Source organism: Oryctolagus cuniculus, chromosome 1 (genome assembly GCF_051225735.1).
Source record: "Oryctolagus cuniculus isolate XC-2025 breed Fujian yellow rabbit chromosome 1, ASM5122573v1, whole genome shotgun sequence".
NCBI lineage: Eukaryota > Metazoa > Chordata > Mammalia > Lagomorpha > Leporidae > Oryctolagus > Oryctolagus cuniculus.
The window spans coordinates 11,154,980-11,182,873 of NC_142867.1; the positions used below are offsets into that span (position 1 = coordinate 11,154,980).

A 27,894-nucleotide genomic window follows, 5' to 3' on the forward strand; every position below is an offset into this window, starting at 1 on the left:
CTCCCAAATGGATGACAAGGCTCAAGCACCTGGGCCATCATCTGCTGCTTTCCCTGGTACACAAACATGAAGGTAAATTGGGAGCCAAACACTAAGAACTAAAACAGGCTCTCCCTTCCATGAACTTTTGGAAGTCCCATAACACATTTATAACCCCTAAACCAGACTGCCTCTCGGCATCAAAAAGTGTGTTTGGCACCAGCATAATTTTAATTGGAAAAATGAAAACAGATCCTTGTTCTCCGCTGTGATGAAATGGGAAATGGTGATGCTGCATCTCTCCAGCTGTCTATATATGTGGAAAGGGGCCGGGTCCACAGAGAGACTGAGAAACACGGGGCTCTCATGCATGTGGCCTCCAAGGGGCCTGCTGTATGTTGGCTCATTTATTCACAGACAAATGCTTTGGGGAGCTTAACTCCTGGGCCCCTCTTTCTCCTGGGTGTTTGGTGCTCTTTCCCCGGGCAGTTCATGCCTTTGTTCCACAGGCACCTGCTGATAGGGGACATCACAGACAAGGCCAGGACCCTGCACTCATGGGGTGCATGTGCCAGTGGGAAGATGGATCTCACTGATTGACACCTGCACCCTGTGGGCCCATCTCCCCTGACCTGGCTGCTCTTACAGGCACCCCTTGGCTCTTCATCTGTGCTTTCCTGTGTGTCCATCAACTGCCATAAGCAAGGACTTTGTGTATTTCTGTGTCCTACAGCTGGACTCAAAAGCCTATACACCAGTGGACTGCCCCATCAATTGTCCCTACCCTTTCTACCCTGATGGGTAGTACTATTCAGTATGCCAGGGTGAGTGAAGCCAGAGTGAGACCAGCTACCCTATCCAAGGCTCCCTTGCTGGCCATGGCCCTCACAGGCCCTGTGTCCTGTGCCTCTGTGGCTGCAACTAAGAGGGCAGGAAGGTGGTGAACAACCAAGTGCTCACCTGGAACGTGTGTGTATAGGGCAGTGACTGTGTCAGGGGCATCAGGATCAGTTCCTTGAGCCCATGGCACAGTCCGGGTTGGGCTCCTAGGGAGAGGAAACTCCTGGGTTGGTGCCCCTTCCCCATGTGCCCTCGATGCTAGGATTTCAACTCTTTCCATTTGCTATGAGCATAAAGTACCTTCAGTGAGGCTGATTTTACACTTTGTAAATTTTTAGGAAAATGGGGAATTTTTTTGTTGTTGTTGATAGATACCTGGAAATTCCTCTTAGAAAATTTGTCAATTAAATCCCTTTGATCTTTGAAAGGTTTGTTCTGTTTATGCTCAACTCTGCCGCTCTTTGGGTGATGAACTCCTGCTTGAGCTCTAGGGCTGGAGACCACCACCAAGCCAGAAATCCATTAGGTTAAGAAGTGGGTCCTTTAACGATTTTACTTCATTATAATGGGAGCACACTCTTCGGCAAGCTGGTCACCATCACACTCCCAGAGCCTTCAAGTCGATTTGGTAGCCAATGTTCTGGTGTGTCTGGAGCATTTTGCCCGTGTTATCTCACTAAAAGCTCACAGCAGTGTCTGGCCACAGATGCTGCTGCTCTCTCTGTTTTGCAGGTGGGCTAATAGAGGCTCTGGTAAGTTCAGTTTCTAGTGCTCTTTTGTGGTCTGTTCTCCTGCCTCCAAATTGGGAAACAGGTGCAAGGAGAGGACTCAAAGAGCAGCACTGTGACATAGTGGGTTAAGCCTCCCCTTCAGTGCTGGCATCGCATATGGGTACAAGTTCAAGTCCTGGCTGCTCCACTTCCCATCCCACTGACTGCTGATGGCCTGGGAGGGCAGTGGAATGAAACAAGTGCTTGGGTCTCTGTACCTGCGTGGTCAACCCAGAGGAAGCTCCTAACTCATGGCCTTGGATAGGCCCAGCTTCAGCCATTGCAGCCATTTGGGGAGTGAGGCCTCCCTCTGTCTCAACTGCTCTCTGTAAATCTGCCTCTAAAACAAATGAATACATCTGAGAGAGTGAGACAGAGAGAGAGAGGACTTAGAGAGCCTAGCTCCTTTTCCCAACCCACACTGCTTAGGCTGTGTTTGCTACATGCCACTTCCTAACAAGAGCTTCCTTTAATGAAAAGTAAGTTTTTATTGACATAGAATCATACCTGTTTACTTCTAATTAATGAAAAATAATATATATAGAGAGAACAGTTTTTCTGAGCTAGGATTTCTATGTCATGCCCTTTAGTTTAGCCTATTTATGGAATTTGCAACCAGCCTTTCAAAGGTGTTTTGAATAGAATCATTCCAGCTTTTGAATACTCCCAATGGCATCTGTGTCCCGTTCACCCCTTCCATGTCCTTTTTCTCACTCTGCCTCTCACTCAATTGCTTCTGGCCCAGTTACTAAATGTCACTGTGTTTGCTGCTGTCCAAGGAGACATGGTCATTTCTGCTTGTCTGCCTGGTGTTCTGACCCCAGCAACGGGAGGAGACATACTAGTGAGGAGAAGGAGCCACAAACATGTTTTCATCAGCTGTTTTTATTCTACATTATGGGTGTGAGTGGGAACAGGGCCAACCATCTATTTCTATTGGAAGCTGACTGTGTTTCTGGAAGAACAATCAGGAGAAGTCCGTCCACCTACAGGGGTTGCAGGACTAGGCCAAATCTGTCGGGACGTGGTTTCAAAGCTGCAGGCTTAAGCTGCGGCAGCCAGACCCAGCTGATTGTTGGCCCGGTCGAAGACGGTGAAGTACTGGCGGATGAAGACGTCACCCAGGATCCAGAGCTCGCCAGTGTAGGTGTCGAGGTTCATGCCCTCGAAGCCACTAATGCAGGCGTCATCTTCCTGCAGAGCAGAGAATAGCACAGGAGATGGGGAACAGGGTGAGGGTTACAAGCACTGGGAGATAACCATGAATGGCTCCTGCCTCTGGCTGCAAGTGCCATGCCAAGAGGGGATTTGTGGCTCATTTTCCAGGGATGTGGCTGTTGCTGGGCTGGGATCAGCCTGCAGAAACTGCTCCCTGCACTCTTGATGGGATGGATTGCCAGGCATTGTATGCTGCCATTGGCAGACACAGGAACCCTGACCTCAGCACCGAGGTTTAGGCAGAAGTTGAAGTCAGATTCTGGGAAGGAGATTTGGATTCCCTGAGGGTGTAGCCACTTCTCATTATTTCCGTTGCCACCCGTGGCACAGCTGCCAGCCAGGGGTTCCTCCTCCTCCCTGTGTTACTCTGCTCAGTCTTGGCTGCAAGGCTGCACTTGCCTAGAGAAGGCACCAGGTGTGAATACTTCTCATAGAGTAAGCTCAGCCCATGTAGTAGGAAGCAAGGACTTTCTTGAAGGTCGTTGGACTGAATTGTGCTCAGTCTTACCAAACCCCCTAAGTGCACACATGGGGGGATGAGCTGACACCTCCGGTTTTAGCTGAGGAAATGAATGCTGAGAGGACATGCACCTTGATCAGAGATGATGGGCAGGAGATTGAGACCAGGGAGTCAGATACAGGTCTAAATATCAGAATCCCCTTTTCCCACCATCATCTTTTGCCTCACTTTTCCTTTAGGGGCTTCCTCCAATTCTCACTCCTGCATGGCTGTGATAGGCTCTTTTTGTCTACTGGCCGTGCAGAGCAGGGGTCAGTCTGCCTCTTGGCATCAGCAGAGAGAAGTGTGAATTCCCTCCTGCAGAGGGCAGCGTGCAGCCTCCTTTTGTGTGGCCCGTCTGGCGCCTGGCCGAGTGCTCCCTTACCTCCAGGATGTAGGCACTGGCGGGCACAGGGTACTGGACTCCATTGATGGTGAAGACAATGTTGGGCAGGGAGTACATGGATGAGCAGCTGACGATCATCTGGAAGGTGTGAGTGTGGGAGATTAGAAGGGGCTCATTCTTTGTGCATGGCACTCCCCCCACCAGTGTCTAGCAGAGAGCATTTGGGGCTGGACTTGCCTCGCCATCAGAGTTCTCAGAAGCTCCAATGTAGCTCTGGATGTTGGAAATGGCACTGGTGGGGCCAGCCAGCAGAGAGGTGCCCGTGTCCACAATGGCCTGGCAGCTATCAGCACAAGCGATGGTCTCTCCATCCATGGTGATGCTGAGGGTGAGATGCAAGGAAAGGACCCTTGAGTTCTCAGGGGTTACACATGTGACCCTAGTTGGACCCTCTTGAGGGGTCAGAACAACTGGAATTCAGGCTTTAAAGGGCCAGGGCATGCTTGTTCTGTGAAAATTTTTCAGTCATTCACCCTAATACTGGACAGCCAAATGCAGTCTTGCTATAACGGCAGATTGTGTGCTGCTTTCTAGGTCCACTAAATACTGAGAGGTATGGACAGGAAGGTTTGTTAACCCTTCCTGGGTGTGCTGTGATGTGGTCATGTTCTTAGAACACAAGGAAGTGGTTGTTCCATCGTTGTTGTGGAGCTGGGCTCCCAGAGAGCCCTCTCCTCCCCTTCAAGTGAGGTGCCTTTTCTGGGCTCTCCGTGGGTTGACCGGTTTCCAGCTCTCCCCTGTACTGGCTGTTCCAGGTAGATCTGGACATCAGATCAACAACAAGTCCATAAAGATGTGGGATCAGGGCTCAGCCCAGGATAACATGCAGTGGTGCTGTCTCACCTGTCCAGAGTGATCTGCCAGTAGCCCTCATAAGAAACAGGCACCCAGTTCAGGCTTCCAGTGTAGTAAGAAGAATCGATGCCACCAAACATCACAACGCTGCCACTCTCGTCATCACTGTGGAAAAAGCAGGGGTAGGGGAGAAGACAGGAATTCACTCATTCATGGTTTGCATATCTGCTGTGTACAGCCCAAGAACTACCCTTGATGGGGTACTTTTAATTGCCAGGAGCTGTGCTGAATGTGTGCCTGTTGTGGATTCTTTCAATGTAACACCAGGTCCACACAGTGGTCTGTATTATTATTTTGACTCTACAAGATACTGTGTCTCAGAGAAGTAAGGCAACTTGCTCGAGTTCACATAGTTGTGTAGTTGCAGTCAAGCATAGAACCTAGAAATTTGGTTTCCCTACTGTATGCTTTGCACCCTGATACTCATTAAGTTTCCCTGGGGTCCACAAGTGAAGTGAATTCAGGCAGTTTGGGCATTTAAGGACTTAATGGTGGCGATCACTCTTTCTCAACCAGGGCTAGTGTGGCTAATATCCAGAGACATTTCTTCTTATTGTTGGTTGGAGGCAGGGGTGCTACTGAGGTACAGTAGGTCAGGGTCAGGTCCATGGGACTGCCCAACAACATGCAACTACCTGCCCTAAAAAGGCCATAGGGCTGACTTCTAGAATCTTTGTTAGCTGGGGAGATACAGTGACCCACAGAGATACTTAAGTACTCACGAAAGCACGTTATGTTTAAGAGGCACCTGAAGATTGAGTGGCCAAGGGCACAAAGGATAAAAGAACTCTCACAAAGGAGTCTTTGATATTGCAGAGTCCATTGGCTAAATCTGATGTTTCAGGTTAGATAGAAAGCAGGTATAGATGGTAACAAGAAATTAGTCAAAAAATACTGACCATTTCTAAGACTCAACCTCACTCACATTTACCCACCCAGTTTATAGTAAACATGTTAGTGCACAGTGCAGCACCTATCAGAATATTAATGCCTGAAGCAAAATATGACTGTTGGCCAATGGTGTCATGGGGAGGCTATGAGAGACAGAGAAAAGTTGAAGACAGCCTCGGCTACAATTTGGCAAAAGTGTACACAGCAAAACCCACCTTGGGTTATTCTTCTATCATTTTTAGAACTAACTAAATAAAAAGAAACTTGCTTTCCTTAGTTTGAAATGTCATTGTTCAAGATATATGAGGGTATTTCAAAATTTTCTCAGAAAAATAAAATTTAAGGGAATTTATATTGGTGCAAAATATTTTGGAATCTGTACATACAAGGAGCTTGTAAAATGTTCTTGGAAAATGCATGCTATTTGACAGTGAGTTTGCAAATCTCATTCTTCTAAGATCCTCCCAGCCCACCCAAACCTAGTTAGGTCCCTTGCTGGACCAGGTGAAAATAGTCCATGTGGGAAAGGCCCCAGGCTAGCCAAAACCTACGAGCTCAAGTAGACGGAGAAGAGGTCCTCAGACACCAGGCCCTCGTTCCACATGTTGTCAAAGACGGGCGTGGCATCAGAGGAGGAAATGCTGGGGTAGGCCAGACCCAGGATGCCATCGAAGGGAGCGTAGTACAGGAAGGAGCCAGGCTCTGACTCACTCAGCCCAAAGATCTGGTTGGTGTCCTCGATGTTTCCAACCTGTGTAGGAGGCACAGAGAGGAGGTCCACAATGAGCACCTGTTCATGGAGCACTTCTGGGCTCCAGCCCTGGACTCAGAGCGATCCTGCTTCATCTCCTGGAGGACTTAGCTCCCAGGGAACAGGACAGAAAGCAGGAAGAGGGACTATCCCCTGAAATGCTTGACTCTCCATTGGGCAGAACCTTGGCAGCTGCTGTCAGGTGGCCACAGTGTGTGACTCACTGTGAGATATTGCTGCAGGATGGATTGTCACTGTGCGTTTGGATTTTGGTTGGGCAGATGGAAGGCAGACTCCAGCAAGCTGGAGCACTTTACCCCGGCCATGCCCTGGAGATCTGTGGAGCTCATGTGACTAGAGGAAGGAGGAGGCTGTGGAGGAGATGCTGAAAGAGAATTGAGCAACTGTGTCCCCTCTCCCCACTTCCTCCATTCAGCACTGAGCGTGGCTGAGTTTCCCAGGCAGCACTCCCATTATGCTCATATGGTTAACCCCTGAGTGTGTGTGACAGCTCTGCCACATACTCCCTGCACTGCCTGTTAGATTTCTTGTGTGATCTCTGAGATCCATACTGTTAGAGTGAACTTGCTTTGGGACATTTACTGTGGTCCCCAAGTCCTTGGAAAATGGCCCGAGGCACAGGCTGTGTGAGGGTGCATAGCCCCCAAGTGCTCACTTTCACAGTGTCATATCCCAGGAAGCCTGTCATGCTGCCAGTGCCATAGGTGATGGAGAGAGACTCGCTGGTGGCCTGGAAGGTGGAGGAGTCCTCAGGGTTGAACTTGTTATGGACGCCTGCAAAGGTAAAGGGTGACATCATTAACTTCCAGAGGGCAAACAAGGGTGGTGGAATGGGCATATCTTCCTGGGATGGGATTTCTTGGCTTGGGTGGGACTATGGAGGAGAAAGATGACCTTTGCTACAGGATGACCTTTAAGGTGGCCTTTGGATGGCAGAAATTCCAGGTTCCAATCGCAAGTTTTTGGCAGTCAGCACCATCTCTCTGGTGGATGATCCCAGCCTACGACAATTCCTCCCAAGGCACCCAGGCAAGCACTGAGCACAGCAGTGTGGCTGTCCATGGTGCTGAGTGCTTTCACAGCCAAGGCTCTTGTTAGGGCACCCCTGATTCTACTGACAACTCTTCTTAAAACTCGGCCAGAAAGCAGGAAGAGTTTGGAACTTTAAACATTGTGGTGACTTCCAACAACAATGTCTCCTTCATTACAAAACCAGTGATTTGTCTCTGTGTTCTTAATTGAGTTACACACTCATCTCAAGAGTCTCAGTCCAGCTTTTAGCCCACTGTGTCACATGGGACTCGGCATGGCTGGCCAACAAGTAGCACTTCATCCCTTCCTTGCTTTAAAATTCTACAGGCTTTCCAGTAGGAGATGGCCCAAGTGCTTGGGCCCCTGCACCTACATGGGAGACCAGGAAGAAGCACCCGGCTCCTGGCTTCAGATCGGTGTAGCTCCTACAATAGTGGCCATTTGGGAAGTGAACCAAAGGAAGGAAGACCTTTCTCTCTGTTTCTGCCTCTCACTGTCTGTAACTCTACCTCTCAAATACATAAATAAAATAAAAAATGTTTTAAAAAATACTATATGCTTTCTCCTCCAGGAGTCTAACTCTCCATTTCTGAGTCATCACTTTATGCCCTGAGCACCTGTGCCTACTGCTAGCTCCTTGAAGCTGCCTGGGGAAACCTGTCCCTTGAATCTCTGAGTGACTCCTTCAGGTTTGAAGTGGGTGCTGTGAGAAGTCTCTGAGTGGTCAGGAAAAGCACGGGAAAACAGGGCTGGGTGTGGCAGGCACTCACTGCAGGCAGCACTGGAACAGTAGACAGAGGGCACCCACAGGTTGGAGGAGCCAGTGTCAAAGATGACGGTGAAGTCCTGAGCGGGGGTTCCGATGCCGATGGTGCCAAAGTACTCTGTCTGCAGGGGCCAGGACAGCACAGTTCAAAGACCTGCAACTCCCCATCTGGGCCTGCCTCCAGAGCAGCTCCTCATCCAAGTCTCCATCGTCTCTTCCTCTCTTCACTTCCCCATGAAGTGCACACTCCTTCACATCCCAGCCCGCCTCACACCTCCCTGATATCTTCTCTGCTCCCTGATTGCCTCTGATGTTCTCTGCTAAGAACATTCATTCCCCAGGCAGATCTGCTGTCCTCTCTCAGCAAGTGCCCTGCCCATGTCAGTCTCACCCTCCTGGGGAGCACACCTTCTCAGAGGGTAGGGTGTAACCTATGGCACCCAACCAGCTAGGCCTCAGATGCTTGTCCATTAACTTGCTGATCTGGAGACATGCAAGTCAGTTAAACAAGGGAACCCATGGGAATCTCTCATTCCCAAACTTCAGTGTGGACAGCAGATTTTAAGAAAGGAAACTCAGTGTTTTATTCTCAATGCCAACACTCTCCCTTTGGTAGATCGTCCCCAGTTTCCATATTTCTATACTATTCTTAGACAATGACAAGCTCTATCCCACCCCAGGGACTTTGCTCTGGCTGTTTGTTGTGCTGTGAAAATGTATGTTCCTGGACCCTCCCTTGGCTGACTCCTTCATCATTCAGAGCTCTTGTCCAGTGTCACTTTTGCCAAGCACTTCCTGACCACTTTAACCAAAGTGCCCCTCCCCTTCTTCTCCTTTTCCCACTAGTTAATTAAATAATTATGCTTTATGACCCCTCTCATGATCATAATTCATCTCACATGCTGATTTGTTTGTCTACCTTTCTTGAATATAAGCCCTCAAACTTTGGCTTTCTTTCCACAGCAAATGTTGAGCCTCTGGCATTTAGTATGTCTTCATAAATATCTGTGCGATGAATAAATGGGATGGTGTTTCTGAGTTCTACCAAGAACCAGCTGGGGCCTGTGGGAAGCACAACCAGAAGCTCTATGGTGGTAATGATTTGCAACCACCCATGGATGGTGACCGTGAGTGGGTCAGTTCTGTAGACGAGGATGCTGAGGCTCAGAGAACATGAACAACTTGCTCAAGATCACCAGGTCTGTATGGACTAGAGCCCCCTTTTGTAGTGGATCTTATGTATCTCAGAAGGGAAGCCCTTGACCACAGGAAAGGCAATGTCTATTGTAGACCAGAGTATGTCACTGGTTCCAAGTAAGAGTCTGAGTGTACCACTCCAGTGTGTTGGGTCAATCTGTGGCAATTAGGGTCTCAGCTATGTCAGTCGCTGGCTTCTGTGTGACCGGTCCCCCTCAAGGCCCCTAACCTTACTTGGCACACCCTCCTTCCTACTCCACTATTATCACACATCTTTTATTCCTTCCTCAAATGCACATAGCTCACTATGGGAACAGGCTGAGTACAAGCCCTCTTGTTCTAGAATTTCCTCCCTCCTCTTGGAGATACCTGTTATTCTTTGACAGCTCCCAGGAGGACTTACTGTCCTCCAGGAACCTCTCACTCAACAAGTAACACCTCCTTTGGTGGACCTCTTCCTAACCGTGATTGTCACTAGGTGTTGATGCTCAGTGAGTTCATCTTTCTCCCCCTATGGAACTGTGACTGCTCCCTGCTGCCCCCTGGACCAGGCGAAAGGACTGACACCTATCAGGACATTCAGGATAAATAAACATTGAAAGAACAAATGAATGAATGATGAACAAATGACAGCAACAGTTATGATTGTGAGTTTCCTCGACTGCCATGGGCTGCGAGATCCAGGGAGCAGAACCTGGCTGTCATTCGTGTCCCCCAGACACCCTCTCTGTTGCTGGCTCAGTCCTTGGGGCTGCCCCTTCCCCCTGCCCATGCACTCACATCCAGGTAGTTCTCCAGGGTCTCAGTGGGCACTGAGTCGAAGGCAGCTTTGGGCAAGTACTTGGTGGCCAGGTTGGGGGTGTGAGTCTTCAGGTAGTCCTTCAGCAAGCCCTTCTCAATCAGGTTCTTCCTCAAGGACTTCTTTCTGACCAGGGGGACCCTGGGGCAGAGCATTGGTGCATGCATGGTTAGAGAAGGTGAGGTTAATGGGCAAGGGTCCAGCTCAGGAGATGCTACAGAAGCCAGAGAAGGACAAGGAAACTAATTTAGGAGAAGTGAATTTAGGAGGAGGAGAGAAGCTCTGTACAGTGCAGAGGCGAGGTTACAGATCACCATGATGGGGCTGAAACCAAACCACGGCTGCCTCCCCATGGGAGTAGAAACAGAGACAAGAAAGGGAGACTGCATATGAGAAGAATGGAAGGTGAAATATGATAGACAGGGAGGCAGCAGCGGGCTGGGAAGTTGCCCCTTGAGGCATCTTCCCATTGCTGGTCACCAGGCTCACTTGTGGATGATGCACTCAGAGAGTGCCAGCAGCCCGAGCAGCAGCAGCCACTTCATGGTTCTTCCTGGCTCCCAAGACACTGGAGAAGGCAGGACAAGTGGAAGGTGTGCAGAAGCAGGCAAGAGCTGCTGCTTATATATGGCCCTTGTCCCGACTGTAATAGCCCTTATCAGCCTGTAAATGCTACCTGTTATCACAATCTCAAACAGAACTGTTCCTGATAAGATTCTTCTGCTCAGAGTCACGTTCTGAGAAGTTGCTAGTTGAGTAGCTTTCCACTAACACTGCATCGCACAGCTGGAGTGCACCTGGCAAGAGCTAGACATCCATTAAGTGGTGGCTGAGCCTTATGAAATGAGAGGGTCCATGTACAACTTCCCAAGCTCAGTGTTGTGGCAAGATTGGTCAGCAGTGCTCGGAACACAGCATTCATTGATGATGTTGCTTGCTGGCTGGGGTTCTTTGAGAGCAGCTGCCCACTTAGCAATGGTTTGGGTTGCTGTATCTACCACTCCAGATCTTGTGAGCATTTGGTTATTTGGGGATCAGGACTCATCCCTCTCTAGATGACTTCATTTGGATGTGATATTATGGGACCTGACTATTTGTAGATACATTTGGTTTCTTCTCCCTGGTTCCTAGTTCATCACTAACTCCTCAAGGCACAGAATCTAGACTTATTCTTCCCGTGGTGGGTCATAGTAACTCTAATCTCCCTGCCATTTGCCAGCCATAATGAAATTCTCTGCTATGTGATTGTAACATAGTAGGTGCTAAGACCCACCTCATTATAGAGGGTTCCTGTGAGTTGGGTGGAGGGAGTTTGAAGAATCCATGCTGAGATGTCCACTCAGCCTACCAATAATCAAGCCAAAGAAGACCCAAAAACTTCCCCAAATAGAGTGTTTCAGGGTTCTGGACAATGGGTTATTGGGAGTATGTGAATGTAAACAGAAAGTTATCCCTCTGCTGGGAGGGTGTTCCCCAATCCAGATGGTTGGGCCTTGGCCCCTTCCAGCCCTTGCCCTCTCCATCTTCTCATCTGGATGCCTATTTTTATCCTTTAAAATGTGCAGCAACAAGCTGACTTACCTCAAACGGTAGAGTTAGAAATATACCAGGGGATTCCAATTCAATCCCATCAAGGTGGCATGTACCAATGCCATCTCACTAGTCCCAGTGATCAATTTCTGTTCACAATTGATCATAACGAAAGGACTAAGAACCAAAGGGATCACATAAACAAGAATAGTGTCTGCAAATACTAGCTGATAGAATCAAAAAGGGAGAGAATGATCCAACATGAGAAGTGAGATACACAGCAGACCCATAGAATGGCAGATGTCCTAAACAGCACTCTGGCCTCAGAATCAGCCCTTAAGGCATGCGGATCTGGCTAAAATGCCCATGAGAGTATTTCAGGCATGGAAAGCCAAGACACTCTGGGGAAAAAAAAAAAACTAAATGAACGATCTCTGCGAGTGAGATCCCAGTGGAAAGAACGGGTCATCAAAGAAGGAGGTACCTTTCTCTGAAGGGAGGAGAGAACTTCCACTTTGACCATGGCCTTGTCTAAATATGATCAGAGTCAGTGAACTCGGGGGGCTTCCATAGCCTTGGCAGCTCATGACAAGAGCCTAGAGTGATTACTGCTGCCATAAACAAGAGTGTCAATTTGTTAAGTCAACAACAGGAGTCACTGTGCACTTACTCCTCATGTAGGATCTCTGTCCTTAGTGTGCTGTACATTGAGATTTAATGCTATAACTAGTACTCAAACAGTATTTTTCACTTTATGTTTCTGTGTGGGAGCAAACTGTTGAAATCTTTACTTAATGTATGCTAAACTGATCTTCTGTATATAAAGAGAATCGAAAATGAATCTTGATGTGAATGGAAGGGGAGAGGGAGCGGAAAGCGGAGGGTTGCGGGTGGAAGGAACGTTATGGGGGGGGGAGCCATTGTAATCCATAAGCTGTACTTTGGAAATTTATATTCATTAAATAAAAGTTAAAAAAAATAAAAAAATAAAAATAAATGTGCAGCAAAATGGGTTTCCCTTAGGCCCATGAGCCGATGATCAAATTACTGAACCTGAGGAAGGGGCTGTGAGTACACAAATTTGTAGCTTGTCAATCCTCAGCCTTGCCATGTAGTTGGCGGGCTGGTGCCTTGACCCTACTCATTGGATCCTGTGCACTCCTCTGGTAGATGGGGGCAGAACTGAATCCAGCTGAATGGGAGGTCACCCAGATTGTGTCAACTGCTTCAGAACTGGTTTCTGGGGTGTGGAGGATGTCTCTGTACATCTGGCTTCACTGGGAGCTGTGTCTAGAGAAAGCTCTAGGAAAACCCAATTTGAGACCTTGCAAGGGTCTTTGTAGGCATTGTCTGCACACAGTTGGTGTCAGTAGAGGGGTCTACCAGACTGGCCTTGACTCAAGAGACTAAGGGCTTGGGAGGTCAGAAGGTAGGGAGAGGAACATGTGGTTTCTGGGTTGCTACACACTCACATTGGGTTTGGCAGCAGTTCTGTCTCAGCAATTTCTGGATGCTAAGTCTTATTGGAATTTTATGGTGGGACCAATCCCTGCAGAGCTGGTTCACTGGATGTGGAAGAAAGTGCAAACCTAAAAACAAAACAAAACAAATCTTGCACCATCCTATGGTTATTCATCTCTGTAGCAGATCAGAATAACAGGTAAGAGACTCCTGCATGCACAGGTCACTCATATTCCTATGGCCTAGTTGGGTCTCTGGACACCACTCACTGTCCTTGGAAGAGCATGCCCAGAGAGACAGGATCGACCCCAGTGTCTTCATCACATTTCCCTGACACTGAGTCAGCCATGATGAAGCCAGAACACACACCTGTGTTCATTGCAGATGTCAAGGCCAACAGTTCAAGGCCAACTGACTTCACAGTGAGTTCAAACTGACTATGAAGAAGCTGCACTGTGACACTGATGTGCCAAGGTCAACACCCTCATGAGGTCTGATAAAAGGAAGAGTGCACAGATTCCACTGGTGATGATTATGATATTTTTATGTTGCCAACATAATTGGCATCATCTAAATGGAGCACTGCTGGCTTATGATAAATACATGTTGTTTCCCCATATATCAGTGGTTTTAGAACAACACTGGATGGCTAGAAGTCCCCAAGGGAACTCTTACAGGTCATCTGACATTGGATGATTGCAAACAAGTTTGCTGCAAGAACTCCAGTTGGGAGCTTTAAGAAGTCAGAAGATCCAATGGGAAATCTATTGTACCATGGTCTGGGGCAGCTGTTGGTCATTTCTTCAAGACGAGATGAACAAAAGAGCCTAGGTCTGTTGGCTCCCAGTGGGGTTGGAGAAGTCTATGGGATTGGAACATACAGACATGCACCTGTGATAGGACATGGGATGTGCAGTCTTCAGACAAGCTTTGGATGAAGTTGTTTCCTTTACCTCGAGTTGTTATGGGAGCAGATACGATATCTGTCTGGGGAACAAGCCCTTCCCTTATGTGGTATTGTTGCCCAGAACCTGGTGATGAAGTTCTGCTGGAGGCTGCGGTCAGTAATGTGCAGGTTGCTGGAATCAGAACAGGCTCCCTGCAAAGTGGCCACCTGACTTTGCTCGGCTATGTTATGGGATGGATGTTGGTTCTGGCTCTAGCGTTCCTTACATTCTGTTCTAAATCAGGAGGCAGGGGAATCTGCTCTTCCAGAGATTCCACTGGAGGTACCACCTGGGAGCCAGAAACTTTCCTTGAGCCCACAGAGTGTGGCTGAAGTGCTGCACTGGAGGAACACCCTCCCTGTGTGTTGTTTCCATGTGCAGCCTCAGCTGGAGCTAGAGGCAAGAGCTTATGAGCAGCTCCCAGCACCTTGTTGTGGGTCTTGACTGAAGCTACCAACTGTGACTATTACTGAGGAACCTGAAATGATCTTGACCCCTAAAATACTCTAAATGCCCAGGATGATGTCAGGGAATCTATAATACAGCGGCCAGGAACAGAAGGTCTATAGTAATATGGACATGCCTTGTACAAGGTCAGGCTATAGTGGTAAACGTACCGAAATCTTTACTTAGTATAGAGTTGGTCTTCTGTATATAAAGATAAGTAAAAATGAATCTTAATGAAGAATGGGATGGGAGAAGGAGTATGAGGTGGGATGGGAGAGGGGTTGGGATGGTGGGTATGGGGGAAAGAACTGCTATGTTCCTAAAGCTGTGCCTATGAAATTTGTATTCATTAAATAAAAGCTTTCTAAAAAAATAAGTAAATTACTGTTTCTGCTGTATCACCATCTTGTAGTTGAGGGAATAGGTGGTCAGAGCAGGTTCTCATACCCAAGTGTGAAACTGTCAGGACTGGACCTTGGGTCTCAGAAGAGCTCTTTCCTTAGAAGAATGTCCTATCTGGTTTCTGCCCCTGGGTTAGAATGTATGTGGGCATCATGTGATGACCACACCAGGGGCACCCAGAGAAGCTGTCTTCATGGTCCTCTTTACCTGAAATCTTGGGAGACAGAGCGGAATCCTGATTCTGGGCTGATTCACCTCCAGGGTTGATCTAGTGTTGGTGGCAAAGAAGCCACCCAATCTCACTGTACCAGGCTGGCCCAGCAAAGAGATAAGACAAGAAAGTTTACTCTGCCATTAGCCCTGCCTGGCACTCAGTGTGCTTGTGCCGTGCCTGGCCTTTGGGGCACTGAGGATAGAGTTTCTAATATAGGCCACCAATGCCAACATCCCATGTGCTCAGCAATGTTCCATGAATGTTTCAGGTTAAGCAAAGGAATGAGGTTGAACAAATCATTCCTGGCAAGCCAGAGATGGAGTCTTGTGACAGGTACTATGGAACTTAAGTGACTGGCCTTGCAACAGCTGGTCCCTGGCACTGTCCACCTTGTTCTGAGCCCAGGGTGTGGTCTTCCAACCACACAGGAGCACTGTGTTCTCTACTTCTCAGCCCCAAACCTTCTGCTCTTACAGAGATGCAGGCAGGTGTTAGGATTCCATTTACAGGCCCATTGGTTTTGGTTCGAGTGTGCACATAACATGAAGGGACTTCAACTAGTTCATGGAAAAAATAGAAGTAAAGATACATTTATGTGAGTCAAAAAATTTTGAGTTATGTGTATAGTTTTTCGTAATACAGTTTTCCAAGAATATGTTTTATCAGTAAATAAAAATTGGGGGAACAGATGTTTGAAGCAATGTTTAAGATGCTGCTTGGGATGCCCAGACCCCGTATTGCAGTGCTTGGGTTCCAGTCCTTGTACTCTCAGTTCCAGTCTCCTGAAAGTGCACAGCCTGAGAGCCATTCGGTGATGCATCAAGCCCTTTGGTCTTGCCACCAGTCTCTGATTTCTGGGCTGCTGTCTTCAGCCTCGCTCAATCACAAGCATGAACCAATAGAAGAAGAATTGCTCTCTCTCTCTCTCTCCCTCTCTCTCTCTCTCTTTCCATGTGTGTGTGTGTGTGTGTACATGTGTTTGTGTTTCTCAAACTGACTCTTTTTGAATAATTAAAAATATATTTAGCACCAATGCTGTGGCATAGTAGGTAAATCTGCTGCCTGCAGTGCTGGTATTCCATATGGGCATCGGTTCGAGTTCTGGCTGCTCCACTTTGGCTACAACTCTCTGCTATGGTCTGGGAAAGCAGTGGAAGATGGCCCAAGTCCTTGGGCCCCTGAGTCTGCCTGGGAGACCCAGAAGAAGGTCTTGGCTCCTGTATTCAGATCGGCTCAGCTCCAGCCATTATGGCTGGCCATTTGGGGAGTGAACCAGCAGATGAAAGACCTCTCTCTCTGTCTCTCTGCCTCTGACTCTCTGAAACTATGCCTTTCAAATAATCAATAAATAATTCTTAAAAATGTATTTAAATATCTTTTTAAAAATCCATTAAAATTTATTATCTCAGAATTCTGTCAATGATCAAAAATCTAGGGGTGCTTGATTGATTTGTCTTCTTCAGTTAAAAGCTGAAATCAAGTTGTCAGCAGTCCTAGGCTCTTATCTGGAGGCTGTGTGTCTGTGTGTATGGGGGAATCACCACATGCTCATTAGTTCCGTGTAGCATGGCTGTGGTCTCTGTTTCATCCCTGGTTTTCAGACTGTCTGTTAGCTCCTTAAGGTACCTGTATTGCTCTTCATGGTTCTCCTTTCATCTTCAAGCCAACTATGGTGCCTTTTATAGTGTTTCTCTTGATCTGAATTCCTTGAATACATTTTTTCCAAAGAAAACTTTTATTTAAGGAATACTGCTTACATATATTTCATAACTACAAGTTTAAGAACATGGAGATTCTTCCCACCATACCTGCCCTACCCACCCCACTTTCTCCTCCCTCTCCTATTCCCATTCATACTGTTTACTAAGGTTTATTTTCTTTTTTTAAAGATTTATTTATTTGGTTTTTTTTTTTTTGACAGACAAAGTGGACAGTGAGAGAGAGAGACAGAGAGAAAGGTCTTCCTTTGCCGTTGGTTCATCCTCCAATGGCCGCCGTGGCCAGCGTGCTACGGCCAGCACACGCCCACGCTGATCCGAAAGCAGGAGCCAGGTGCTTCTCCTGGTCTCCTATGGGGTGCAGGGCCCAAGGACTTGATGTGAATGGAAGGGGAGAGGGAGCGGGAAAGGGGAGGGTCGCTGGTGGGAGGGAAGTTATGGGGGGAAAAGCCATTGTAATGCATAAGCTGTATTTTGGAAATTTATATTCATTAAATAAAAGTTAAAAAAAATTCTTCCCTTAGAATAGAGCAGTAAGCTCCCTCCCTATTCCACCATCTTGGAAAACCATTTCTAAAATGTCTCAGAGTGACTCAAAACCCTGTTATCCAGTACAAACCAACATTAATGTTGTAAATAAATTTATTTATTTCCCTGTAAATATGGGACCATACAGTAGAGGACATACGTGCCTCCTGCTTTTTAAATTTTTAATATTTATTATCTATTACTTGCTTTTTTTTAACTTTTATTTAATGAATATAAATTTCCAAAGTACGGCTTATGGATTACAATGGCTTCCCCCCCACAACGTGCCTCCCACCTGCAACCCTCCCCTTTCCCAATCCCTCTCCCCTTCCAATCACATCAAGATTCATTTTCGATTCTCTTTATATACAGAAGATCAGTTTAGCATACATTAAGTAAAGATTTCAACAGTTTGCTCCCACACAGAAACATAAAGTGAAAAATAATAGATGATTTTTTAAATGATGATGAAATCAGATCAGACCTATTGTCATGTTTAATCCCAGTGAGAGTCAAGTTGGGAATTGATAATTTCTTCTCCTTCTTCTTCTTCTTCTTCTTCTTCTTCTTCTTCTTCTTCTTCTCCTTCTCCTTCTCCTTCTCCTTCTCCTTCTCCTTCTCCTTCTCCTTCTCCTTCTCCTTCTCCTTCTCCTTCTCCCTCTCCCTCTCCCTCTCCCTCTCCCTCTTCTTCTTCTTCTTCTTCTTCTTCCTTTTTTTTTTACAGAAGATCAGTTTAGTATACATTAAGTAAAGAGTTCAACAGTTTGCACCCCCATAGAAACACAAAGTGAAATATAATGTTTAAGTACTCGTTATAGCATTAAGTCTCAATGTACAGCACATTAAGGACAGAGATCCTACATGAGGAGTAAGTGCACAGTGACTCCTGTTGTTGACTTTACCAATTGACACTCCTGTCTATGGCATCAGTAATCTCCCTATGCTCCAGTGATGAGTTTCCAAGGCTATGGAAGCCCTCTGAGTTCTCCGACTCTTATCTTGTTTAGACAAGGTCATAGTCAAAGTGGAGGTTCTCTCCTCCCTTCAGAGAAAGGTACCTCCTTCTTTGAAGACCTGTTCTTTCCACTGGGATCTCACTCACAGAGATCTTTCATTTAGGTTTTTTTTGTTGTTGTTGTTGTTGTTGTTTTTGCCAGAGTGTCTTGGCTTTCCATGCCTGAAATACTCTCATGGGCTTTTCAGCCAGATCGGAATGCCTTTAGGGCTGATTCTGAGGCCAGAGTGCTGTTTAGGACATCCGCCATTCTATGAGTCTGCTGAGTATCTCGCTTCCCGTGTTGGATCACTCTCCCCTTTATTTATTCTTTTTTTTTTATTTTTGACAGGCAGAGTGGACAGTGAGAGAGAGAGACAGAGAGAAAGGTCTTCCTTTTGCCGTTGGTTCACCCTCCAATGGCCGCCGCGGCCAGTGCGCTGCGGCCGGCGCACCGCGCCAATCCGATGGCAGGAGCCAGGAGCCAGGTGCTTTTCCTGGTCTCCCATGGGGTGCAGGGCCCAAGCACCTGGGCCATCCTCCACTGCACTCCCTGGCCACAGCAGAGGGCTGGCTTGGAAGAGGGACAACCGGGACAGAATCCGGCGCCCCGACCGGGACTAGAACCCAGTGTGCCGGCCCCGCTAGGTGGAGGATTAGCCTAGTGAGCCACGGCGCCGGCCTTCCCCTTTATTTATTCTATCGGTTAGTATTAGCAGGTACTAGACTTGTTTATGTGCTCCCTTTGACTCTTAGTCCTTTCATTATGATCAATTGTGAACAGAAATTGATCACTTGGACTAGTGAGATGGCATTGGTACATGCCACCTTGATGGGATTGAATTGGAGTCCCCTGGTATGTTTCTAACTCTACCATTTGGGCAAGTCAGCGTGAGCATGTCCCAAATTGTACATCTCTTCCCTCTCTTATTCCCACTCTTATGTTTCACAGGGATCACATTTCAGTTAAATTTCACCACTTAGGAATAACTGTATGATAATTACAGAATTAAACCAGTCATATTAAGTAGAACAGACAAAAAAAACTACTAAGAGGGATAATGAATTAAGTTCTTCATTAACAGTCAGGGCTATGCTGATCCAGTCACCGTTTCTCATAGTGTCCATTTCACTTCAACAGGTTTCCTTTTTGGTGTTCAGTCAGTTGTCGCCGATCAGGGAAAACATATGGTATTTGTCCCTTTGGGACTGGCTTACTTCACTCAGCATGATGTGTTCCAGATTCCTCCATTTTGTTGCAAATGACTGGATTTCGTTGTTTCTTACTGCGGTATAGTATTCTAAAGAGTACATATCCCATATTTTCTTTAACCAGTCTACCGTTGATGGGCATTTAGGTTGGTTCCAGGTCTTGGCTATTGTGAATTGTGCTGCAATAAACATTAGGGTGCAGACCACTCTTTTGTTTGCCAATTTATATTCCTTTGGGTAAATTCCAAGAAGTGGGATGGCTGGGTCGAACGGTAGGGTTATCTTCAGGTTTCTGAGGAATCTCCAGACTGACTTCCACAGTGGCTTGACCAGTTTGCATTCCCACCAACAGTGGGTTAGTGTCCCTTTTTCCCCACATCCTCGCCAGCATCTGTTGTTGGTAGATTTCTGTATGTGAGCCATTCTAACCGGGGTGAAGTGAAACTTCATTGTGGTTTTGATTTGCATTTCCCTGATTGCTAGTGACCTTGAACATTTTTTCATGTGTCTGTTGGCCATTTGGATTTCCTCTTTTGAAAAATGTCTATTGAGGTCCTTGGCCCATCTCTAAAGTGGGTTGTTGGTTTTGTTTTTGTGGAGTTTCTTGATCTCTTTGTAGATTCTGGTTATTAGCCCTTTATCTGTTGCATAGTTTGCAAATATTTTTTCCCATTCTGTCGGTTGTCTCTTCACTCTCCTGACTATTTCTTTTGCAGTACAGAAACTTCTCAATTTGATGCAATCCCAATAGTTGATTTTGGCTTTGACTGCCTGTGCCTCCCGGGTCTTTTCCAGAAATTCTTTGCTTGTGCCAATATCTTGAAGGGTTTCTCCAATGTTCTCTAATAATTTGATGGTGTCAAGTCGTAGATTTAGGTCTTTAATCCATGTTGAGTGAATTTTTGTGTAAGGTGTAAGGTAGGGGTCTTGCTTCATGCTTCTGCACGTGGAAATCCAGTTTTCCCAGCACCATTTATTGAATAGACTGTCCTTGCTCCATGAATTGGTTTTAGATCCTTGATCAAATCTAAGTTGGCTGTAGATGTTTGGGTTGATTTCTGGTGTTTCTATTCTGTTCCATTGGTCTATCCATCTGTTTCTGTACCAGTACCATGCTGTTTTGATTACAACTGCCCTGTAGTATGTCCTGAAATCTGGTATTGTGATGCCTCCGGCTTTGTTTTTGTTGTACAAGATTGCTTTAGCTATTCGAGGTCTCTTGTGCCTCCATATGAATTTCAGCATCATTTTTTCTAGATCTGAGAAGAATGTCTTTGGTATCTTGATTGGGATTGCATTGAATCTATAAATTGCTTTTGGGAGAATGGACATTTGGATGATATTGATTCTTCCAATCCATGAGCATGGAAGATTTTTCCATTTTTTGGTATCCTCTTCTATTTCTTTCTTTAAGATTTTGTAATTCTCATCGGAGAGATCTTGAACATCCTTGGTTAAGTTTATTCCAAGTATTTGATTGTTTTTGTAGATATTGTGAATGGGATTGATCTTAGCAGTTCTTTCTCAGCCATGGCATTGCTTGTGTATACAAAGGCTGTTGATTTTTGTGCATTGATTTTATATCCTGCCACTTTGCCAAACTTTTCTATGAGTTCCAATAGTCTCAGTAGAGTTCTTTGAATTCCCTAAATAAAGAATCATATCATCTACAAAGAGGGATAGTTTGAGTTCTTCCTTCCCAATTTGTATCCCTTTAATTTCTTTTTCTTGCCTAATAGCTCTGGCTAAAACTTCCAGAACTATATTAAATAGCAGTGGTGAGAGTGGGCATCCCTGTCTGGTACCAGATCTCAGTGGAAATGCTTCCAACTTTTCCCCATTCAATAGGATGCTGGCCGTGGGTTTTTCATAGATTGCTTTGATTGTATTGAGGAATGTTCCTTCTATACCCAATTTGCTTAGAGTTTTCATCATGAAAGGGTGTTGAATTTTATCGAATGCTTTCTCAGCATCTATTGAGATAATCATATGGTTTTTCTTCTGCAGTCTGTTAATGTGGTGAATCACATTGATTGATTTGTGAATGTTGAACCATCCCTGCAGACCAGGGATAAATCCCACTTGGTCTGGGTGGATGATTTTCCTGATGTGTTGTTGTACTCTATTGGCCAGAATTTTATTGAGGATTTTTGCGTCTATGTTCATCAGGGATATTGGTCTATAATTTTCTTTCAGTGCTGCATCTTTCTCTGGCTTAGGGATTAAGGTGATGCTGGCTTCATAGAAAGAATTTGGGAGGATTCCATCTTTTTCGAATGTTCTGAATAGTTTGAGAAGAAATGGAATTAGTTCTTCTTTAAATGTCTGGTAGAATTCAGCAGTGAATCCATCTGGTCCTGGGCTTTTCTTTGTTGGGAGGGCCTTTATTACTGTTTCAATTTCTGTCTCAGTTATGGGTCTATTTAGGTTTTCTCTGTCTTCATGGTTCAATTTAGGTAGATTGCATGTATCCAGGAATCTATCCATTTCTGATAGGTTTCCATGTTTGCTGGCATACAAGTCCTTGTAGTAATTTCTGATGATTCTTTTTATTTCTGTGGTGTCTGTTTTTACGTTTCCTTTTTCATCTCTGATTTTATTGATTTGGGTCTTTTCTCTTCTTTTTTTAGTTAGTTGGGCCAATGGGGTGTCAATTTTGTTTATTTTTTCAAAAAACCAGCTCTTGGCTTGGCTGATTTTTTGTAATTTTTTTTTTTTTTTGGATTCAATCCTGTTAATTTCTTCTCTGATTTTAATTATTTCTCTTCTCCTACTAGATTTGGGTCTGGTTTGCTGCAGTTTTTCTAGGTCCTTGTGATGCGCTGAAAGCTCATTTATTTGGTGTCTTTCCAATTTCTTGGTATAGGCCCCTATTGCTATAAACTTGCCTCTCAATACTGCTTTTGCTGTATCCCATAAGTTTTGATATGTTGTGTTGTTATCCTCATTTACTTCCAGAAAGTTTCTGATTTCTCTTTTGATTTCTTGAATGACCCAGTGTTCATTCAGGAGCATGTTGTTCAGTCTCCCTGTGTTTGCATACTTTCTGGGGTTTCCTGAGTTGCTAATTTCCAGCTTCATTCCTTTATGGTCTGAGAAGCTGCATGGTATGATTCTAATTCTTTTAAATTTGCTGAGACTTGCTTTATGGCCTAGTATGTGATCAATCCTAGAGAAGGTTCCATGCACTGCTGAGAAGAATGTAAAGTCTTTAGATGTAGGATTGAAAGTTCTGTAGATATCTGTTAGATCCATTTGGGCAATAGTGTTGATTAAATCTGCTGTTTCCTTGTTGATCTTCTGTCCGGATGATCTGTCTATTTCTGAGAGTGGAGTATTGAAGTCCCCCAGTACTATTGTATTGGAATCTAAGTCTCCCTTTAAGTCCCTTAACATATCTTTTAAATAGACTGGTGCCCTGTAATTAGGTGCATATACATTTATAATAGTTACATCTTCCTGTTGAATTGAACCCTTAATCATTATATAGTGCCCCTCTTTGTCTCTCTTAACAGTTTTTGTATTAAAGTTTATTTTGTCTGATATTAATATGGCTACACCTGCTTTTTTTTGGTTTCTGTTGGCATGGAATATCTTTTTCCAACCTTTCACTTTCAGTCTGCATGCCTCTTTGTTAGAGAGATGTGTTTCTTGTAGGCAACAAATAGTTGGGTGTTGTTCCTTAAGCCAGTCAGCCAATCGGTGTCTTTTAACTGAAGAGTTAAGTCCATTACTGTTTAATGTTTCTATTGATATATAGTGACTTTGCCCTGCCATTTTCCTGGAGATATTTTCTAGTATATGCTTTGAGCTTCCCATGCTCTTTTACTGGTAGGTGTTCTTCCTTTACCTTCTTTCATATTGATGGCTGTTTTTCTGTGTTTCTGAGTGTAGCACATCTTTAAGTATCTTTTGCAGTGCCAGACGAGTGGCCACAAAGTCTTTCAATTTCTGTTTGCTATGAAAGGTCTTTATTTCACCTTCATTCACAAATGTGAGCTTAGCAGGACATAATATTCTGGGCTGGCCATTTTTCTCTCTTAGCACCTGGGCTATGTCTCGCCATTCCCTCCTAGCCTGTAGTGTTTCTGATGAAAAGCCTGCTGTGAGTCTGATTGGAGATCCTCTGAGAGTAATCTGACGTTTCTCTCTTGCACATTTTAGGATCTTTTCTTTATGTTTCACTGTGGTGAGTTTAATTACAACGTGTCGTGGTGAGGATCTCTTTTGGTCATGTTTACTGGGGGTTCTATGAGCTTCCTGTATTAGAATGTCTCTGTCCTTCTCCAAACCTGGAAAGTTCTCTGCAAGTATCTCACTAAAAAGGCCTTCTAATCCTTTCTCTCTCTCCATGCCTTTAGGAACTCCTAGAACCCGAATGTTGGGTTTTTTAATAGTATCCTGTAGATTCCCAACAATATGTTTTAGATTTCTAATTTCCTCTTCTTTTCTTTGGTCTCACTGTATCCTTTCCTGTTCTCTGTCTTCTAAGTCCGATATTCTCTCTTCTGCTTCACCCATTCTGTTTTTAAGGCTCTCTAATGTGTTTGTCATTTGATCTATTGAGCTCTTCATTTCATTTTGGTTTCTCTTCACTATCACACTTTCCTGTTCTACTAGTTTCTGCGTTTCATTTTGATTCTTCCTTAAAATTTCATTTTCACGAGATAGATTTTTCAATCCTGTCCAATAAGGATTTCTGTAGTTCAAGGATTTTCTTTTGAAAACTTCTAAATGTTCTTATCATAAATTTTTTGAAATCCGTATCTTGCATTTCTTCTATCTCATCATCTTCATAATCTTGGCTTGGGGTGTTTTGTGTATTTGGAAGTGTCATAGTATCATTGTTGATCTTGTTCCCTCGATTTCTGTGTTTATTTCTTGGCATGTGAGGTGTTTTTTTTTTTTTTTAATATACTATGTCTGTGTTAAGTGGACTGCCTGCTGTTGGAGGAGCCTTGGAGGCTTGAGATGGGTGTGGACTGACAGCACTGCTTGGTTCTTCAGGGTTACAGGTGTGTAAAGGTTATGCGTGGTGAATCTCTATTTATTTATTCATTTATTTATTTTATTTTATTTTTTATTCAGGAGGTAAGTAATACTGCAAGGCTGAGCAGAATGGATGGTATTTAGCTTCAGATCTCTGGCTTCTACCCAAAGAGTCTGTGCAGGCTTCGTTTCTCCTGAGGACTCCCACTGGGTTGCCTAGGCTACTGAATTGTAGCCTTAACTCTCCCCTTTTATTATGTATATCCCAGCTCTTTGTCTCTTGCTGGCCTTTGCAAGGTTGGCTGAGAGAGGAACTTGTCTGTACCAGTATGCCCTCACCTTTTTTTTTATTTTTTTATTTTTTTCCCTTCTCTCCTGCAGTCTGTTGAACTTTCCCGCTTCAAAGCCTGCTTCCCTCTAAAATTCTGTCTGCCGTTTCCCTGCCAATGTCTCCAGTTACTGAGCTCACCTCTGCTTCCAGCGCCGATGTGTGGACTTGGAGCCCTGGGCGTCCCTCCTCTCCCCGCTGCTGTCTCTGTCACATAGACTCCCCTTCCCGCACTGGCGCTCAGACTCTGCGGCTTCCGCGCGGTGGGCGTCCCTGCTCTTCCAGTAGATCCTCTGAGTCACCGCCACTAGCTCCTGAATAGTTTCCTCTGCAATTTTTTTCCTGATCCTTTTTCCTGAGGCTACCGTAACTCCGCTTTTATGAAACTAAATTTTCCCGGACTATCGGTGCGCACACTCAATATTCCGCCATCTTGGCTCTGCCCTATTACTTGCTTTTTAAAAAACTAAATTTTCATGTAATTTCCAAGTGACTTTATAAGTCTAAATCAGCATGGCAACTTTTAAATATTTTTAAAATACATCTTCTAAAAATCAGAATGATCGTTGTGGCAGGAGAAATCATTGATCTGCTGGTTCACATCCCACATGGCCATAATGGCCTGAGCTGGCCCATGGTGAAGCCAGGAGACCAGACCCATTGGGGTCTCCCAGGTGGTTGGCAGGAGCCCAAGTACCTTTTCATCTTCCACTGGTTTCCTTGGAACATTAGTAGAGTGTTAAATGAGAAGTGGAGCAGCAGGGACTTGAAACTCTGCTCTGATATGATCTATCAGTGTGAGAGCTTTTGGCTTCACCCGCTGCCCCTCAACACCAGCCTCGAAACTTTTCTTGAAATATAGTATGTACACAGGAAGATGCATGTTATAAGACTTAGGTACTTTCTCTTTAATAGATTTAAGTTGTATTTATTTGAAAGAGTTACAGAGAGAGAAGGAGACACACACACACACACACACACACACAGGGCGGTGTAGTGAGAGAGAGAGAGAGAGCGAGAGCGAGAGAGCTCTTCCGTCTGCCGATTCACTCCTCAAATGGCCACCACAGCTGAGGTTCTGCAATGCAGAAGCCAGGAGCCCAGAGCTTCTTCCAGGTCTCCCATTTTGGGGCAGGGGCTCCGGCACATGAGCCACCTGCTGCTGCTTTTGCAGGCACATTAGCAGCGAGTTGAATTGGAAGTGGAACAGCCAAATCTCAAACTGGCTCCCTATGGGATGTTAGCATCACAGGCAGTGGCTTTACATGCTATGCCACAATGCTGGGCCCAGATTGATGGGTTTTCACAAACTGAGCACCTCTATGCATGTTAGTCAGGTTTCCATTATTGTAACAAAATACTCCAGGCAAGCTAACAATAAAGGAAAGGGATGTATTTTGGCTCATGGTTCTGGAGATTCATAGGCCAAGGTCAGGCAGGCCCATGTTCTCAGACCCTGGTGATGGAGTCCTCAAGAACTTGGCTTCTTGCCCCCATATGGGAGACTCACTGGATTCCCAGGCTCCTGCCTTTAGCCTGTCCCAGCCACAGCTGTTGCAGGCATTTGCAGAGTGTCTCTCTTTCTCTCTGCGTGTCTTTCACATAAATAGAAGTTAAAGTATGTAAAAAATGATGCATAACCCCATTATCCATAACTAACCACTTCTAATTTTATAAGTGAATATTAATTTTTTTTACAAAAATTGGACCGCATCATGTAGAATACCATCTCACACTTGTTTTTAAAAGGAAAGTAAGATGGCTGGGTTGCCACTCTCTAATATCTCCTCCAGTTCCTCATCTGTTGTCTTTTTGCCAGTGATTTCAAGCTGCCGCTGGATTCTCCCTTTGCTGCGTTCCCGGAAGTCCACCTGAGCTTCGTTGTATTTGGTCATCACCTCCACAAACTTCCGGGAGAGGTCAGAGTGCTGAGATTTCCTAATTCGAAGGTCTGCAGATGACCAGACCTCATCTTCTTCAATGTGCCTCTCCATGCTCTTCAGCTTGTTCCGGACGTTGTTGGCTCTTTTCTTGATCTCAGTTGTGAGCTGCTCTAGGTCATCCTTGGTTTTTGGCTCTGGAATTGGTGCAGAAAAAATGATACTGTAGAGTTTCTTGGCCTCCTCCACGTGCTCTGAGATCTTGTCAATGTTGAGCCGAGTTTCTTCAATCTCTGAGAAGACCTCATCCATGAAAGCTGTGTTGTCAATAGCGATCTCGACCTCATCAGTGTCATCATCCTGTGTCAGCTGCTTGGCCTTCAGCTGCTCCAGCCGGTCCTTCATCCTGCCGCCTGGGTGCCCGAGGCTGGGAGCGCGTCCCAGGTGAGCGCGCCCCAGCCGAGCGCCCGGAAGTGGCGGCAGGCTGGGCCCCAGGGAGGGAGCTAGGAGCGCAGGCGGAGGCGGGCGGCGGCCTCTGGCGAGCAGGTGCGTCCCACACCACTGAGGCTCCGCAGCACCGCCCCTCCAGCCCCCGCGGCGGCCGAGTGCTCCAAATCCGCCTCCCGCTTCCAAACAAGCGCTCTGTGAGATCGAGGGTCAGCACAAGGACATCGTGAGGCTGGAGAGCAGCGTCAAGGAGCTTCACGACATGTTTATGGACATCGCCATGCTGGTGGAGAATCAGGGTGAGATGTTAGATAACATAGAGCTCAATGTCATGCACACAGTGGACTACGTGGAGAAGGCACGAGATGAGACTAAAAAAGCTGTGAAATACCAGAGTCAGGCCCGAAGAAATTGATAATTATCATTGTGATGGTAGTTGTGTTGCTGGGCATTTTAGCATTGATTATTGGACTTTATGTTGCACTGAAATAAGAGTGTCCCAAAAGGCTGCTGCAGTGAAATCCTGGAGTGGCCACCCTTGTCTGCAGATGGGAATGGAGTTTGAATGGCCTTCCTGAGAGTGCGTGGGACCTGTTCCTTTGTTTCCTTGTAAACCATCCTTGGATCTGACTCAGCAAACAGTCTACCCTGGAGGAATCTAACCTACCCGAAGCAACCCTGAGTTCTCAGAACCACCTGCTGCCCCACCAGCTCTGATGTACCATTCTCCTGGACCATATGAACCAGTGGGCTTCTTTTTCCTCCTGGGGTGT

At 45.7% G+C, this 27,894-nt stretch overlaps 1 protein-coding gene and 1 pseudogene across 1 annotated transcript; both read right to left on the reverse strand.

Moving 5' to 3' along the window:
- Positions 1 to 2,457: 2,457 nt before the first annotated feature.
- Positions 2,458 to 10,593, reverse strand: LOC100356662 (pepsin-3). The gene is made up of 9 exons (NM_001329076.1): positions 10,514 to 10,593; positions 10,006 to 10,165; positions 8,033 to 8,150; positions 6,886 to 7,004; positions 6,010 to 6,209; positions 4,556 to 4,672; positions 3,890 to 4,034; positions 3,692 to 3,790; positions 2,458 to 2,783 (listed from the first exon to the last, which is right to left on the reverse strand). Exons 1-9 carry the CDS (start codon positions 10,567 to 10,569, stop codon positions 2,634 to 2,636), a joined length of 1,164 nt encoding a protein of 387 aa, NP_001316005.1. The 5' UTR covers positions 10,570 to 10,593; the 3' UTR covers positions 2,458 to 2,633.
- Positions 10,594 to 26,536: 15,943 nt separating this feature from the next.
- LOC149128285 (syntaxin-3 pseudogene) lies at positions 26,537 to 27,167 on the reverse strand (annotated as a pseudogene).
- Between the last annotated feature and the right edge of the window lie 727 nt (positions 27,168 to 27,894).

Coding starts and splice junctions, on each gene's coding strand:
- LOC100356662 (NM_001329076.1), bottom strand. CDS start 10,569: ATGAAGTGGCTGCTGCTGCTCGGGCTGCTGGCACTCTCTGAGTGCATC. Junction 4,035..4,555: donor TGGCAGATCACTCTGGACAG/GTGAGACAGCAC, acceptor TCTCACCCTCAG/CATCACCATGGATGGAGAGA. Junction 2,784..3,691: donor CCAGTGCCTACATCCTGGAG/GTAAGGGAGCAC, acceptor TCTGCTCTGCAG/GAAGATGACGCCTGCATTAG.